Below are 18,355 nucleotides of genomic sequence, written 5' to 3'. Positions count from 1 at the left end.
GAGCGCAGTTTGCTCCTCTCTGCCCCCCCCCCACCCCCCCCCTTTTCTTCATCTACTTCTTTTTGGTCCACAGACGTGGTTGCCGTGATACCTCAGAGACTCCTCACATCTCCCTTGAAAAACAAAAAAGGGGGAAGATAACTTTTACCGAAAGCATCTGCACACGAGGAGACTTTTCCCAACGCCCCGTAAATCATGCGTCAAATAACCTGAATCTAAAATTTCATTAAGTAGTCGTTGTCAGGGTGGCAAAAGGAAAGCGGGATAATGCAGTGGTGTTTAATGATAATTGGTGTTTGGTTAATAAATTCTGCGAGTTCAGATTAGGTTCTAGCAGTGGCTGGAATGCTAGCATCAGCAGTGTAACTAAACCTCAAATTGATTAACTCGCATGAACCAGACGCTCACAAAGATGGCAGTGGTCCAAATCAAAAAAAGGAACGGGAGGGGGGGGGGGGGTGGGGGGTGTACGAGGGAGAGGGAAGGAGGGGGGGGGGGGGGGGGGGGAGCGAGTGAGCGAGCATCAGGCCGGATGGTGTTGTGTTGCTCTGGTGTAAGGAAATCAAGTCCCCCCGGGCGCATTTTTAAAAGCCTAATGCCTTTCAAATGATGTCATCACATTTTACTCTTTCTCTATTCCCCCCCCCCCCCTCTCTGTCTCTCAGCCAATCTCTCCTAGTATCTTTCCCCTTTTTCAACCGTTTCCGTCAATCCCTACACACACACACACACACACACAGCCTGCAGCCCTCCCCCCCCCCAATCAGTTATTTGGCTATGGGGAGAGGGTCGGCGGGCCTCCATAGGAGTCACGTGACGCATTAGAATAATGGCCACGCGAGAGGCAAAACATCTTGTGATTTTTTTATGACTGATGTGTCCCCCCACCCCCCCCCCCCCTTCTAGTTTTATTTCCTGAAAGTGATATCATACTAATCAAAACCACAGAACGTTTAGAGTGCAAAGTGTGATTGAAAGAAGGCCATTAAGGAAATGCCCCCCCCCCCCCCTCACACACACACACACACACACCATAAATGCATACACAATCAACTGTTTTTGCTTTTTTTTTTTTTTTTAAATCTCCATTAATGGGAACTGGGTGTGGTTGCTGTAAAGGAGTAGGCAGCGTGCCCAATCCCATGGGTACCCACATGAGCCCCCACATGCACACACACACACACACACACACACACACACACACACACACACACACACACACGCACAGATCCTTATCAATTTATGGATTTGTCAGTCATTGGCGGAGGCTGCCCTGGTGGCGTATTCCTGCGACGGCGTTCCATCGGTCGCTTTCCGTCCCAAGATCCCGGTGACGTGCCGTCGGAAGGGAGTGCGAGGTGTCTCGCACACACACACACACACACACACGATTGCACTCTCTCTCTCGCACACAGTTAGTCAGAGGGGAGTGTGAGTGCAGCAGACAGCAGGCAGAGTGACTGATACTCAGCCTGCCTCCCAGATGGCCTGCTCAACTCTGCTCCAATCTGATCTCAGAGCCTTTGTTCTGGCATGTTCCATTACGCTGCCGTGACACCAGTAAAGGCAGAGGGGAGACGAGCTGGTCTCAGATCAGATACAGTTGAATTATACATGTACTTCTCTTCTTCTTCTTCTTCTTTTTTCCCCCCCTCTCCCTCTGTGATATTCTTGAAGTAGCACAGTAACATTTTTTTTGTTGCTTTTTTTCCCGGGGTAAGAGGCGATCAACTGCTTCACAGATTAGAACTTGTTTGACAAGAAGATTTGGGGTAAAAAGAAGAAATATGTATATATATATATATATTTTTTTTGTTATTCTCAATAATGATAATCCTGGGTGGCGATTGACAGAGATAAGGGACGTCAACTTATCAGATTGTGTATTAGGTATCACACGTTTTTATTTAATTACTTACCCTGTGCTTTAATTATGAATTTGATTCTTCTACAGTACCAAAAAAAGGTGAAAATGTGCAATTCACATAAAACCGTTACTTTATTGTCCATTGAAACTACCAACTCTATACAGCTTTTAAAAGAAGTTGTCCTAAACAACATTTTTACTCTTTGAACACAAAAATCCAGCAGTTGGTTAACACAGAAATGGTGGAATTTGAGGATTGAAGAAGAAGAAGAGCTCTTCCTAAATGCATCAGTGAGAGGGAATCGTAGCCGGTCTTTACGGGCTTTGCTATAAACAGCCAAAGGCTCACCTCTGACAATCACTTTGATGCTGCCTCTTCCGCCGAGAAAATAAAATAATATTAAGAATAAAAGAAATAGAAAAAATAAAAGAGAGAGGATGCAGATAGAAAATCAATACTCTGAAGATACTTACAGCTGGCTGTCAACAAGCGATCTAGAACCCCCCCCACACGTCACACACCCATGGTTGCACGACGACGCCTAATATACGGGGTGACCTTCAAAATGTCATAAACGTGTTGTGCAATAAAGTGTCAATATTTGCCGTTATATGGAGCAGTGTGACTTTTACAGTAATTGGAACAGTCGCATTAAAGGCAGCGGATCAGTCAGCTGATTAAGGGCGGGCATGCTGGACTGCCTGGCCAGTCTGTGGGACTGTATGTGTGTGTGTGTGTGTGTGTGTGTGTTGGTGTGAGTGTGTGTGAGACACTCACCTCGAGGAAGCGTGCCCAGAACTTCTGCTTTACCTTCTTTCTTTGTAGTGTGTGTGTGTGTGTGTGTGTGAGAATGTGTGAAGGCCCTTCCTTCATCCTCCCAGTGACGTGTCTGTCCTCTTACAGCGGCACTATTAACCCTGACACACAAAGACAGCCGCGCACGTGTGTGTGTGTCTGTGTGTGTGTGTGTGCGTGTGGTCCAGTGTTTTTCCTGCTTCTAATCTGTGTTTTGGATTTTATAATTTTAGCCCCATCTGGGGCAGACAGGTGGGCTACTGTCTGTTAACATGATCTCGGGAGTCTTTGCCAAAAGGGGATCTGTACAGTGGACCGCTCGAAATATGTTTATGAGGGGGCGACTATGGCGACAGTATGGTGCCGCCCTGGCCCAAGCACTGGGGGAATTGGAGTGTCTCTGATTTATTTTTTTATTTTCTGTCTTTGAAATAGTGCTCACATTAAAAATGCAAAAGGTGTGTTCACACAGTGGTGAAATGATGCGGGGAGTCGTATACTTTTACAAGTGATATTATACATGCAAACTGCGCTTTTGTGTGACCAGCGGTACGGTGCGCCATGAAGGTCACAAACGTTGCTGGAATTTCTTCCAAAAATGTCAATTTTCAAAGTGGAATGAATGAAACAGTGCGGTTTTCAATTTTCCATTTCGAACAATCAATTGATACTGATTTGATTTCACTTTGGAGGGAGGGGGGGGGGGGGGGGTGGGGGCTGGAAATATTGGACCACCTCATTTGAATGCCCATGCAAGGAGGATTTTCTTTAACAATCTTGCATACAGTCCCCTCCTTCCACTCATCTCCCCCTCTGTGTGTAATATCACATGTAAAAATGGTCGTGAAAAACCCAGATCCAGAGTTCAACATCTGCTTTTAAAAAGACCCAACTGTTTGCGGGCTTCTCTCCTTCTCGATGGCCCACAGAATTAATCTGTGCAGTTGCCATTCCCAAGTAGAAGCATCTGGTATTTAGTCTCTGCGCATTGTCACAGACTTGCATTAAGGTTGCCTTTCAGTTTCACTTGTGATAAATAGCCCTCAGCCCTGATAGCGGGTTTGCTGAATGGAGTCGTGTGTTTAGTGTCAGCGCGGAAGAGGACTTGCTGACTTGGGCCTTTCCATTCTGCAAAAACCTTATTTGACTCCCCCGACAGAGTAGGAGGAGGGGTGTGGAAATGGGAAGCGGCAGAAAAGAAAAGATTAGGCTAATGTAAAAAAAAGAAAGGCCTTATTGTGCGGTGTGGTTGCCTTGGTGGGTTCCTCCATTTTCATTCTGTGTCTTTTTCGTTCCTGTCCACACGCACACCAAATGGTGTTGCAGATTAAAACGTGAACAACCTTATATTCAACTGTGTTTGCGCTTCTTTGGTCACACGGTTCCCATGGAGGCCACTTTGTCTCGAGCTTTCCTTCTCTGACCCTGGAAAAGAAGCCCATGCGTTCCCCGACCTCTGAACATGTCGGATGAATAAGTGCTGATATAAAAAATGGCAGCTTGCACAAAAAACATGCACATGATTTTTGGAAAAACTTTGCTGTAAAATCCGTAAATCCTTTGTGACGCTGTAGCAACGCCCCAGCTGGTCCTTTTGGAAAGGCACAGATATTTTTCATTTAACAGCTTCACGACACAAGACGTATCAAGCATCTGTTTTGTGCGCCTTCCCTTTTCTGTTTTTTTTTTTTTTTTTAACTTAACTTAGTTATTAAGACCTTTTTGAATTTCCACGACTGTCAGCACATCACAGAGTCAGGCCGGCGCGTGCTTTCAGTCTGACGGCGACACCCTCACCTCGGATTGTGCTGCTGTCAACACATTCCCAGGTTGTCGTCACTCATCTTCAGAATTGTATTCAGGAGGTGATCGCGTTGATAACAGACTGCTGTTGCGCTAAACTGTGCGCCGTCGCTTCTTTTTCCGCGGGGCGCGCGGAGGACGTGGCGGAGGGCGGGGTCAGAACCGTTATCACCCTATCATATCTGTGACAGCTACCTGTCAAAAATCGGGTCGCGGGCAGAGATGCGAGGAGATCCCGCGATGCTGACACAGCCGAATCGAACCCCCCCCCCCCTCTCTCTCTCTTATTTTTGTTCTTCGTTCGGGTTGAATTTGGCATTGTTAATTCTCACTGCAATCCAGCGTACGCTTAATGGGAATGATGATGATAGTCAGGATAAAAAAAAAAAAAGAGTGGCGGTGTTGGTGCAGGTGGCGGCGTAGAGTGTGTGTGAATTCAGAGGGAGGGGGAGGGGGGTGATATCTCAGGACTGTGGTGTTTCTAAAGAAGCTGAAAAGCTTATGAACTGTCAGCGTTCTGTCAGGGGGGGGGAACAGCACGGCCCGTTTGATGCGTCTGACTTTGCGTGCCGTTCGCACATTTGAGCAAAGGAGAGCCGTGGGACAATGACTGACAGACAGAGGAGAAAAGAGGGGGGGCGGCGGGGGGCATGTTGTGTTGAGGGCTGGGTTTGAAGTGGCACTCAACACACCTTTCCATTTGTCTCTCCCTCCAGATGTCGGGGAGGACTCGGGGAAGGCGGCGGGGAGCGTTCAGCCGTCGCTGTCCCAGCATCGCGAGCGGAGCCTGGGCTCGTCCTCCAAAGACTGCCCCTACTGCGGCAAGTCCTTCCGCACCTCCCATCACCTGAAAGTACACCTACGGATACACACAGGTCAGTACGTGCACCAGGCACATGTGCATTTAGCCGAGCAGTCGACACACTCATTATGCACATGTTCCTTCTGGAGCAGGACTGGGAAACCAATGTTGGAGTCGATCTTCCTCTCATTTGATGGATGAAATTTAGATTCATTTATAGCTTTTAGGAAAGGTGATTGATACGAATACAAATACAGTTTCATTTGGGATACATTCTCTTACTGTCACTATATTCTGATAGAAGTGCATAAGCTGGATAAACCTTGAAAAGGTCAGGTTCCATCACACCAACAGGAAAACAAACCAATCAGGGCAGAGAACATCTGAGATGAGAAACAAGAAATACGGTACCCGAATCTTTATGTACATTTTATCAGAGCTGCCAGTTCATACATTTCTTTATATTATATAAGAAAAACAACTGCCAACAGGACAACCTACGTTCACCACTATTAAGTGCACAGATGGTCAACCTATCCAAAGAATGACAATAATAAGCAGGGCCGTAAAAAACCCAATTCTGCTTCATAAATCGTAATCCTGTTTAGTTGACAAGATGTAATCGGACGGATATTTCTGTGCAGTCTTATCAGATCTAATGCATTTTATTCACATTGACATGAAGACTAATAAATAAACGATTCAACAGTTATAATATGTGTTTCCTAACATTGTCCCTCATTGAGGCTTAAGGCCATTATCATTCAGCTTTTTTCCATTGAACTCTAATTACCACAACAAGGGTTCAGTGTCCTCCAATGACATCTCTGAGGGCAATTTCACACTCCCTAACCTCACAATAACTTTTGAGCCAAAACGAAGCCACCCTTTCCACAGTTTAGTGATATGCGCGAGACGATGTGCTCAATAGATAGCTTTGCTCCGAGCTCGGCAACTTCCTCCGACAAGTCGACTGGCGGTGGTCGCTGAGAGGTTCTGGCTGCAGGCCGAGTAACGATGTGCACTGTGGACAGTAGCCAGCGCAAGGTACCAACGCCCCACTGACTATCCAGGCTAGAGTCACAATTAGACCATGCAGAGGTCACCTTACAAACATGGACGCCTGCTTCCTGCTGCTGGGTCTGGTGCCTAATGGGAAGCGTAAATATATTTATTCCCAACATATCGCTCAATTGACTAATTTTATGGTGAATAGCACAATTATTTAAATATTGTACCCTGAATTATGTCCAATGTTTGTTGCTTCCTGAAATATTGTATGATTATAGTTAAAGCAAGGGTTGGCAATTGATTTTAGTTTGGAGTTCTCTTACATGTGAACAGGACATAAACCAGTTGGATACTTGTGGACTCGTCCTCCAGCTCCAGTCATGCGCTGTACATTCATGCTTTGGCGAAGTGACTAGTGGTAACAAAAAGGTCAGAGTAGTAGGGTAGAAGGAAAGGATTTGGGGTTATTACAATTGGGTACCTACAAAATCATGGGGCTCGTTCCTATAAAGTTGCCTACTAAGGTGTAATCCGAAAGACCTACCCTGGAATTAAAATGTGCTACTATAATAATGTTTGACCAGCTTTAATGAAACATGATGTCTTTAAGGTATCTGTTCCTACAACAAGCCAACATCGCATAGTGAGCAATGCCATGTTTAGCTTAGTCAGATAAACGCATGTCTGTATGTATTTAACTATGCTTTTCTGAAAATTAAATCAGTTTTTGGACCAGACATTTTCAGTTGAACAAAAGTGAAGTTAAATAAATGGCAATGAGAGATTTGTACACCCCTGAATTCCACAAGATATTCTTGAAAAGTCCGCTCTGACCTTTTTGTTACTTCTATCCTTCAAAACGCAGTAATCCTCGAGTGCAGAGGGAAGCAGAGGCTAAAACACTGCACAGGAAAAAGAAAATCAATGCTTGCTTTTCTTCTTAGTCCCCTTCTCTGTCTCTCCTGCTTACTCGCCCTCCTTCTCTGCACTTAAAAGGCAGAACAGTGAGACCACCCGCACTGTAACCCCCTTTCTCCCATAATAAGAGGCGCGTACTGTACTTCAGATCTGAAAAAGAAATCAGAGGAAAAGCAAGCCAACACATCCGGTATATACTCACGCAATTAGGATCCTTATGTTGAACAGCGCATCCAGGTCATGGCCAGGCCATCCACAGTAGCTGGGGAGAGTGGTGGTTTTCTGGGGGCATCTGTTATCTGGTGGTGAGAGAGCTGAGTTATGTGTGCTTTGAGTAGTTCAGTAAGGACACCCATGAGGGCCATATTTTATCAAGGGGGAAGCGGAGACCCCAACGTGGGCCTGGCTTTAACTCATTTGGCAAAACACACACAGAAAAGTAGGTCCATCTAATGCAATCCACACATAGGGCATTTAACATTTTTCAATACAATACAATAAAGAATCTGTTGACCTCTACATGTGTGCGTAAACGTTATAAAAGTTAGATAGGATGTTATTTTTGAACGGAATGTATCTTTGGCCACCGGCACGGTTTCAGCATCCGCTGGAGAAAAAAACAGCTTGATGCATTCCCAATATGTGGCCTTTAAATCACCACTGTAACCTAATCACACCAGCTCCATGTGACATCCTGATTACATCCACCACATTTCTTCTTTTTTTTTTTTTACGGTTAAAGATCGCCTCCCTGCTCTGGTGACAATGCACAGAAATTCACAGACAACAGTGGGGCTCCCCTTCATCCTAATGCAATGTGAAGAACACAATGGAGTTGCTTACCAAAGCCAGCCGAGGCTGCATTGTGCAACGCGACGCAGAGATTAATGAGCAGCTAACGCCTGCTTGAAAGGAATGAAGTGAATTTAAATTCCTCAAAAAGTTAAAGAGCTAATGTTACAGTATTAATTTCCTCTTGAACAGTGAGTGGGAAAATATCCATTAGCAAAATTAACCACAGTTTTCTAGGTAGCTAACATTGTGCGGCTGTGGGGCTACAGTGTGGGGCCACAGCTAATGAACACACTGCAGAGGGTGATATTTCATTATACAAATTAATGCTCACATTTTAATGGGAAAGTCACATAATGAATCTAGGCTTCAGTGACAGCAATTAGAGGCCCAGATTGTCCCCTTCTGGACAAGGCACTATTTAGCAGTAAGCAGCTGTGTGTAAAAAATAAAAAAGTCCTCGCTCTTGACAATAGCCACACATAACTTCAGGCAGGGCCGCATAACCAATAAGGGTTCCTTCTCACCTTTGAACAAGGGGAAGGGAAGACAAAGCGAGAGACAGAGAGAGAAAACGAAAGAGGAGAGGCAGGACTTGGCCGTGTCACTTAACCTTAACCCAACCTTGTAATCAGGATGAATCAAGAGGCACCTGTGATCTCTCCCTCCATTGCTCTCACTTTTGTCTCCCTTGTTCTTCTCTTTCTTCCACTATCTCCCTCCTCATACATTTAGTGCAAGTGCTCCCTTTTTTCTCCAATTCCTATATCTATATATCTACTCTCCAACACAATGACAATGCCTAATTTAGCATACTATGTTTGCCATTTGGTTTAAGTTTACAACGTCCATTCTATAATGCTAACCTGGTTGCAATGTTTCACAACGCTAACCTGGCATTACATTGTTAGCAACAACCATTCTGGTGTTACAATGCTAACGACTGTTTCACAACGCTAATCTGGTGTTACATCGTTAGTAACAACCATTCTGGTGTTACAATGCTAACGACTGTTTCACAATGCTAACCTGGTGTTACATTGTTAGCAACAACCATTCTGGTGTTACAATGCTAACGACTGTTTCACAACACTAACCCGGTGTTACACTATTAACAATGACCAATCTGGTGTTACAATGCTAACGACTGTTTCACAACGCTAACCTGGCGTTACATTGTTAGCAACAACCAATCTGGTGTTACTATGCTAACAACTTTTTCACAACACTAACGTGGTCTTACATTATTAACAAGAACTCTCAATTCATTTTATTTTGTGTATCCCAAAATCGCAAATTACAAATTTGCCTCAGAGGGCTTTACAATCTGTACACATGCAACAGCCTGCCCCAAACTTGTGGTCAATGACGCTCATTGTGCAAGCTCGGCCGCCGCCGACCAGCACCCGCCCCTCGCCGACCGCTAGCACCCCCCTCCAGTCAGCCCGCGAAAGTGTCCCTGATTTGTCCTCTGGTTAACACGATTTCACAACACTAACCTGGCGTAACAATGTTAACGACTATGTGAATTCAGCGTCAAGATATCTTGCAGAATGCTGGAATAAGCCTAATTATAGTGAATTTAGGGTTATGGATGACGAAGTATGACGAGCAGTAGGGCTGCACAATAATCCTATCTCATTTTAATCGCAATCACGATTTTGGCTCACAATTAAATGACCGTTATTGTCAGCGATATTGACGTTTAAAATGCGTGCTCTGCTACATCAAGCGCTTCCTCAACTAACTGCCTGAGTCATCCAACCACCAGGGGTAAAGTGAGGTGGGAGGAGTCATGCACGCGCTCTGCAGCGACAGCACCAGAAGAGTAGAGAGACACACACAGGATTAGCTTGAATGTAGCACAACATGCTCTGTTGATTTCATTTTGGGTAGAAAGTGTCGACACTATTTAATTAAAATTTTCCTTCTACTAAATTCAACCCACATTAAATGTGAAAATGCAATAAAAAGATGTTCTCCGTAAAATAGCTGAATAACTGTAATAAATATTTGCTGAATATGATTTTGGCCATAATAATGTAGCATTAACAAGCAGCAATGAGATGACATTGTCATCGTATTTATCTACAAATTCAAGGCTCGTCCTTTAAATGTATCACATTTGCCATTGGGTGGGCATATCCGTTCCTGACTGCATATAGTAGGGCACGTTCACCTCTGTAGCAGCTGAGCTGTTACCCTGACAGCATTAGAGGCATTCTCAATCTGCCACTTACCAATAACTCAAGCACATGTACTTGAAACAGACGTAAAACAGCTTCCATTAATTATTCCATCTCTGAAACGTTTTTTTCATCCTTCTGGCCTAAAGAAACATCATTTTCCAGTGTGTCATATATATATTAGGGCCATTTTAATTGCCCCTTTGTACAGGTTTGATGTTTATATCTTTACTTATCTCTCTGGCGCTGTCACAGTTCACACATAGCCAAATTAAATCAGTACATGCAGCGTGATGGGAAAACATACTATGGAGGAGATCCCAGTATGGTGATCAGGAGAAGGATGATTTAAAGCAACAAATAAATTATTGTGAATTCTGTCGGGTTGCTTTTTTTTACACATCTATTGTCCTCCTTTTGCATGAAAAAATGTCCAAAGTTGTCCAACAGGACGGACAACAGCAAAAAGTTTATCGTTCTATTTTTAACTCCAAAATAGTAATTTTCTGGTTTTGTGGCGGCAGTGATCTGTCATGTGGCTGGGAGGTTGTGCTGTTTGCGCTGATATCAATTAAAAGTGGATTAACGGGTACATAATGACCTTTAGCAGTAAATTGTGTGTAATGTTGCAAGGCAGGATACAGTATATTCCCCAGATGTCACACCAGGCCCCTGACGTATGATGGAGCAGATGTCTTAGCCAGTCCAAATGGCCCTCTAAGACACAAACACACACACACACACACACACGTACAGACACACAGGCTCAGGCCGACAAGCATGCATAAACATGTTTTCGCACACATTCCAAATGGCGCGCACACACAGACACACACACATACACAAGCACCTAGACGCAAGTAGATGCAGAAAGGCTCTTGTCGTCTGTTTTTCTGTAAAATGGAAAAGTAGAGTAAACTGATGGCTCTGTCAGGGTATTTGTATTTGTTCTCAGTTTGCTTTCCTCAGTAGACGTCCAAAGAGAGTGTCAAACATACAACTCTTCTTTGCACTCTCATTTATATATGTAGAGGGCACTTTAATCTTTACCCCCCCCCCCTGCCCATTTGAACATTAACAACCTTTTATAAGGAAAGAAAAGACAGAGGCAGAAAGAAAGATCAGATCAGTCTAATTTCTGTCTAATTTGGCTGCTAGAATATCATTTTGTCCAGTTAGAGGAATTGAGAATGATCATTTGCATCAGGGACGTTTCCTTATTGAATCAGCACTGAGCCTCTGTTCGGCAGCACACAGGAGAAGCACTTATTGGGTTAAAAGCTCATCTCGTATGGTTTATTTTAAATATACTCTATGCTTCATAGCCACTCTAGCGTAAGATAAAAGATATCGGGGCTATCTGACTCTCTGCACGCCCTGCCTTTCTCTCTCTTCGTCTTTCTCTCTACTCATCATTTCCACCTTCAATTTTCTTTTGTACTCCCTCCTATTCGTTTCTCTCCTGTATCAATATTGTATTGAGTTGGTGTTTGTGGCTCTTTATTTGAGAACTCTGCAGTAGGTCTGCAGATCGCAGTCTTTTTCTGGAATGGTGCCCTCTAAATAATGATAAATTACTTGAGCAGTATGCCATTTGCTAATTATATCCATGATTTACTACACAGCCCGACTTAAATCATTCAAACCAGCCTTGCGTAACAATGCCTTTTTTTCTTTTATGAAATGGTTTCCATGTGTATAATCTAAACAGTTTATGGCCATATACTGTGTATTTAGAAACGTGCATACACACAAAACACTACAATCATCATTTTTTTTGTTCTTTTTCCATCCTCTGTTTTTTCTGTCCATTATGCCCCTCCAAAAGAAATTCTACTCTGGGAACTTTTTATATGTATATATTTAAAAAGAAGAAGGAGAAAAAAAGAATCCAGCTTAGCATTTTTTCCCTCTCTGTTCATTGTTTAATGAATCCAAATCTGGCTCAGACTCCAAGCCTATTATAATTGCTAGCAGGATGTGTTCTATTTCAACATAAGTATCATTCCAATGGAAGATCCACTTCTGGCAGAATACTGCTGGCTTTTATAACGTTATCAAGTATTTTCATTAATATGGATGTGCAGTACAAATACATATATGTAAATGTAACGTTTCAGATTCACCCCTCTTTTAGTGTATTGTAAATGCCTTTGATCTCTTTATCCGGTACTGAACCATTTTGTTCTTTATCATAGGAGACTCACAGCTTCACTGAAACGGGCATGTGGTTCACATACATATTGTTGGCTGTTGGCTTGGAAGTTTCTTTTTCTTTTTTTTTTCACCAAATACCTAATGACTATTTTTTCTACTGTAGCATTCCGTGCGCATTGTATTACACAGCTTGGCAGTGGTCAGGGAGATTCTATGCTCTGACTGACTAAAACGTATCAAGATAAATTACAAATAGGGAATGACCCTGAAATCACACTCTCATGGCCGAGACACAGCAAGCCAGAACTACGGCGTCGTGACCCCACTGCATGCACCCACGCACACATCCAGGCACAGACTGAGCCTCAGCCACGGCCCCTACCCGTGCAAACACACATAGCGTCCACTCAGTTTCTTGTCAGTTGAAAATGTTATCTCTTGTAGTGGACTGAAAGCGCCATATGGTGAAATGTTTTTTTTTTTTTTTTTACGGTGTTGATGTGAGTGATGGCTCACTTGGCGGAGCTGGAAGGAGCTGGATCGACCCACATTGAGATGCCTACTGCACAACCCTACCCCCCGTCATAACAGACACACAAACAAAAATGATCAGTGATTTAGTGTTTTTCTTTCTAAAATGTTTTAATGTTTTTTAAACGGTGCATTTGTTTTGATGCCAAAAACAGGCAATTGGAAAATATCCTCTTTTTTATCATTATAGTGAATGAAAATCTTTTTTAGTGAGCACTACCCATTTGACCTCATTTTCTTTGTTCTGGGAGGTTACATGACCCTAGGGTTCACGTTCCCTGCTCCAATAAATAGATTTTGATATCCAGTCAATCTAATATTCAGGTTAATTATTCACAGTTTTTCCCTTTCTGTTTCTCTTTCTTGTTCTCGGCCTCTTAGGAGAGAAACCCTACCGGTGTCCTCATTGTGACTATGCTGGAACCCAGTCAGCCAGTCTGAAGTACCACCTGGAGCGCCACCACCGCGAGCGTCAAAATGGCTCAACTGCCTCAGGCCCATCCTCTTGCCACATCTCTTCTTCTGACCACAAAGAGGATCATGGAAAGACAACCAGCGGTGGCATCTTTGCCCGACCAGATGTCCTCCGTAATGTCTTCAAGAGCATGCCTTCCAACTTGGACTTCAGGGCAGGTCCAATGCTGCCACACCAGTGGGCATCGTCTGGCATGATGTCTCCGCATGACCGGGATCGTGAGCGTGGAGACCGCCGCTTTGACTCCAACTCTTCAGCTGAGAACATGAAGACTGCTGATGGCCAATCCGGACTTGTCCCAACAGGGCCAGATAGCTTCTCCGACCTGAGCAGAGCTTACCAAAGCATGATGGGAAACGGGGTCCACTTCCAAGGTTCTCTCCAAGCCTTCATGGACAGCTTTGTCCTTAGATCCATGAAGAAGGATATGAAGGACAACCAGAGTTCTGTCCAGCTCCAGGCCCAGGGCTACCACGACAACGGCGAGCCTAAAGCAAAGCGAGTTGTTTCGGCTGATCAGGAAAGAGAAGACAAGGCTGAAGCTAAACAAAACCCACAGCCTGGTAAACCTGGATCCCAGTATGAACCACTTGATCTGTCTGTGTCAGTCCGGCCCGAGTCTGCATCCGGGTCCCTCCCTGGCTCTTCAGTTACCATCCATGATAATGTGGCGTGGCATGGCTGCCTCTTCTGCTCCTTCTCCACCTCTTCATTCGAGCTCATGGCTCTGCACCTCCAGGCCAACCACCTGGGGAAGGCCCAACAGCAGCGGTCCGATACAGGCAAGGAGCTTCGTGGAGAGAGCTCTCCAACCACCTCCACCACTCACCCGTCTAACACCAAGACCTCTGGTGTGGCCTTTGACAAAGACGGAGAAAGAAATGGAGACAAAAATCAGGGAGGCTGGAACGACCACATGGATCAGCCCTACAATCCCTTTCAGAGTGACTTCTACAGGCGGTTTGGTGGCTTGTATGATGGGTCCCAGAGGGTCAACCAGAGCCTGCAAGCGTATTTAGGCCCTTCAGATCCAAATATGGACCTGCCCACACAGGGCTTTGGTGGAATACCTTCATCTGGTGATGACCAGATCGGTGATAGGGGCTCCCGTGGAGACACAGAAGAGGACCGGGTCGGATCTGATGATGAGGTTGCAAAGGCCGGGGGGCGCAGTACCAGTGACACCCCCTCAACCACCCCCAAGAGAAAGCAGCAGACTCAATCCGATGAAGAGGATGAGGAGGGAGGAGGGGCTGAAGAGGAGGAGGAACAAGATGAGGATGGGCAAATGGACGTGGAGAGAGAGGAAGATCTGACTTTACACCTCTTCCAGAACCACTCCAAAAAGCTTCAAGACAACTCCTCCCTGCCCCCAAGTGGTGGAGGTGGTTTGGCCGCATCTTCCTCTGCCATGACGCCACATTCTCTGGTTTCCAAAACAAAGAACCAGGGTTTGCCACTGGAGAAGCAGTGGCAGCAAGGCCTGGCCCTCCTGTCTCCTGGAGGCCCCCCAGGAATGTTGAAGACTGAGCATCACACCCACCTAGAGCAGCAAATGAACATGCTCTCTGTCCTCAGAGCCTACAGCAATGACAACCTCCCTGCATTCAACGGCCTGGGAGGCGGAGCACCCACAGGGGGCATAAAGAGGCCAGATGCACCTGGTGAGTGTGTTTAACCCCTACTGGAACTGTAATTGTTGTAAAGCGCCACACACCTTCAACAACACAATGCCACACACAAGAAAGCCATGAATACACATGTGTTGGACACACAAATTCAATTTAAAAAGCACTTCATACACATAAACACTAAACACAGACAGACACATATACATTTGCTTGCCCTGACACCCACAAAGAAATCTTAGAGACCCACAGAAGGTCTTGAGATTGGCTCTGAAGTGATTTCAGCCTTATTTCAAGCAGCCTGCCGACTAGCAACAGATTAATCTTTATTACACGTTTATATTACTGGAAGTGCAGCGCCTCCCTCCCGCTCTACAGCGTGGAGGGAATAACCCTGGATGAGTAAGAGCAGGACCTCAGCTCCCCCTGCCATCTCCTCCTCACGTCTCTTAACTATCTTAGCTCTCATAAAGCCGGCTCCCAAAAGCCCATTACTTTATAACACTGGTCGATCTATGACCCTGTGAAAAATGAACTGTCAACTTTCATGATTCTGCTAAGGTTACAGGCGCTCCTTGATGCAGGAGGAGGAAATGTTTTTTTCTTATTTCTCTCGGTTTTATTTTACGACCCTCCTTCTCTGTTTAGGGTGGTTGCTAAAGTATGTCTATAGGAAGAAGGTTTGAACCCAATGTTGGTATTAACCTTTGAAGAACAGACTTTTGAGATAGAAAGTTTGGAACGGAGAAAGATGACTTTGCTCCGGTCCGTGACTATTCCTTTGTGTTCGCATATCGAGCCATTTGTTGAGACTGAGCTAACATTGCACAGATCTGATTCAAAGTTGAAAAGTATAATAGGGTTTATTTTTCACATTCATTAATTGCCAAAACCAGTATGGTTTAGCTACGAGGTTACTCAACTGCAGTCCGTTCGACAGTCATATTCTGCCTTTTTTGTCAGATTTAATCAGGAAAAGAATGTATTTGTGTTATTGTTTCCCCTTGTCAGCTTCAGCATTGCTCATCGACATAGTCATAAATATTTTTCATTTTGTGCATGACAAAATCAAGTGACATTTTGCTAATGAAATGTAGAGCGCATGTCTACAGGCATACATTCATAAAGCCACAGTAGACATAATAATCTATGATAATAGTGACGCCTCAGTTAATGAAGAAATGCAGCCACATGTGCTCATCTGACCTTTCCATCTGACAAAATATTGTCCGTTGTCATGGGACCCGGCTCGCTGCATAGCTTAACGCTGTGGGTGAATTTTAACCATACAAGGTTGATATATGTTTCATTAACAGAGAAGTGCCTGTTTGTGTAAAAATGCTCCACTTATTGTCTGCGCTATATAATGTGAACACTTCCCTTTACAACTAGGAATGCTTGACCTTCACACGTTCTTTGTCTGTGGAACAAAAGCCGTTCTTAATTGCTGTTAGTTTGTCCCAATCGGATTGTAATTAAAAACCCACCATGTTATTATGTTTATGTTTGGCAATGGATATTAACAATATTATATATATATATATATATATATATATTCTGATCTCTATCTAGTTTACATCTCTCCAATGCAGAATATTAATTGAAAAAGGTCAAATGATGGCACTGTGCTTGAAAATGAACATGAATGAGTTGTTGTTTGTGGGTTTTGTTACATTGGGCACCATCACCACATTTATACATGTGTAGCAAAGGTCAAGATGAATTCCCAACCAACCACAATTATGATGCTAAACTCTAGTGCTAAAGCGATATGTGGGACTTGTCCCCACACGCTAACAGTTATGATGTTGTTTGTTAGTCAGCGTTGGCCCTGCGCCTTTCTGCTTGCTGTGAATCCCATGTGAACCCTTCGATTTTTGTTAGCATTGATAAAAGTCTTTCCACCCGCAACCAAAGCTACTGTGGCTCCTAACTATCATAACAGCGACTACAAAACCAACTATACGTCTACTGCTAATACAACCAAGGCTATACATATGAAGTTCAATACCTCTACTATTGCTATTTGTGTTTTTACTTTGATTTTAATTTCCAATTCGAACTACGCATTTTAGAACACACACATTGCATAGGAATGAGATGTAGTAGCATGAATGTATGTGTCGTGGTGCCGACCATTGTTACCAGTATCCGCGCTCCTGTGACGGCTGCCAGTTGTGCCCCACACACTCCTCTTGTATGACAACGATTGGATGGCAAAGCAGACACTCTTGTTCCACAGCAAAATGTACTATTACAGCCCCTCTTTATGTGTCCACTTGTAAAACCCCTTGTGCTCAGGGGTCACCCACATTCCTCTGTCATTCGGTGGGCGGCAAAGACAGCCGCAAAACTCAATTCAGACGTGGCAAAATGTGATTATCTGGAGTGGGTTTGCATTAGGTTTGTATGCAAATACAGCATAAATCATTAATATCGAAATTCTCCCTCCAATGTGCGGGAGCCGCTGTAGGGCACGCGCCGCACGTCTGGAGTGGACGTCTCTTCATTAGTAGCCCCAGAAGAGGTGGAAAAGGGTTGCAATGCACATGAATCTACTTGCACTCTGACGGGCAACAGATACACGCGCATATTCCAATGTCTGCAGAATTAAAGCGCACATCCCTAAACCGGCCCCGGAATTGGATTTATCAATAAATGGCACTAACGGCAGCACTGGCCCCCGAGGTATCTGGTTACCGAGGCGCTGTAAGCCGCGTGAAGGCCGACACCAACCCGCACCATCTGCCGAACTGTGGATGTGCTCGACGCAATCAATACTTGGCTGCAGTGGAGACCTATCTATAGCCATGCATTATCCAACCTGAAGCATTACATCATTCAAACAACGCTGTACATGGGCGAACATTGCTCCTCACACCGTATTACTTACATCACCTCAGCCCCCCTCGTTCATTTAATGTATTAAACGTGGACAGGGACTATTGAAGGTCGAGATTGACAAGCTGAAGAGAGGAAGAGTTGGTCCCCGTGGAGGACTTGGATGAGAAGATGGCCGAGTTGGTGGGTCTGGCGTGAGATAAGTTTGCTCGATAGTGTCAAAGAGTCAAAGTGGGTTTGTTTTGTGGAAAGAAAATAATGTACAGCCCTCACATTGACTGGCGAGAGGCCTTCTAAGACATGTCCATTACATGCAAGCATAAATAAAGACGTATAAATAAAGAAGTATAAATAATGAAGTATAAATAATGAAGTATAAATTAGCTTTACAGGAGAAAACCCCCCCTGACCGCAACACAGGACAGCTCTCTAAAAAACGCTCTCACACTGACACGATAATTGACGCAGATGTCACGAGTAATTATCAATCACAAAATGTCTGCCAAAAGGGAGGAACTATCAGATTTGATTGCTGGGCACTTTGCGTG

General features: G+C 44.4%; 1 protein-coding gene across 1 annotated transcript in view; it reads left to right on the top strand.

Moving 5' to 3' along the window:
- The window catches only part of znf536 (zinc finger protein 536), a 168,302-nt gene that overhangs the window by 117,229 nt on the left and 32,718 nt on the right, over positions 1-18,355 (top strand). Inside the window, exons 6-7 of the mRNA XM_037453627.2 lie at positions 5,183-5,341; positions 13,245-15,002. Coding sequence (XP_037309524.2) covers positions 5,183-5,341; positions 13,245-15,002 — 1,917 coding nt within the window. The remainder of the gene's footprint in view (positions 1-5,182; positions 5,342-13,244; positions 15,003-18,355) is intronic.

Source organism: Pungitius pungitius, chromosome 4, assembly GCF_949316345.1.
Source record: "Pungitius pungitius chromosome 4, fPunPun2.1, whole genome shotgun sequence".
In the NCBI taxonomy this organism is placed as follows: domain Eukaryota; kingdom Metazoa; phylum Chordata; class Actinopteri; order Perciformes; family Gasterosteidae; genus Pungitius; species Pungitius pungitius.
The sequence above is the reverse complement of the archived record's forward strand: the minus strand, read 5'-3'. Positions and strand labels throughout refer to the sequence as shown.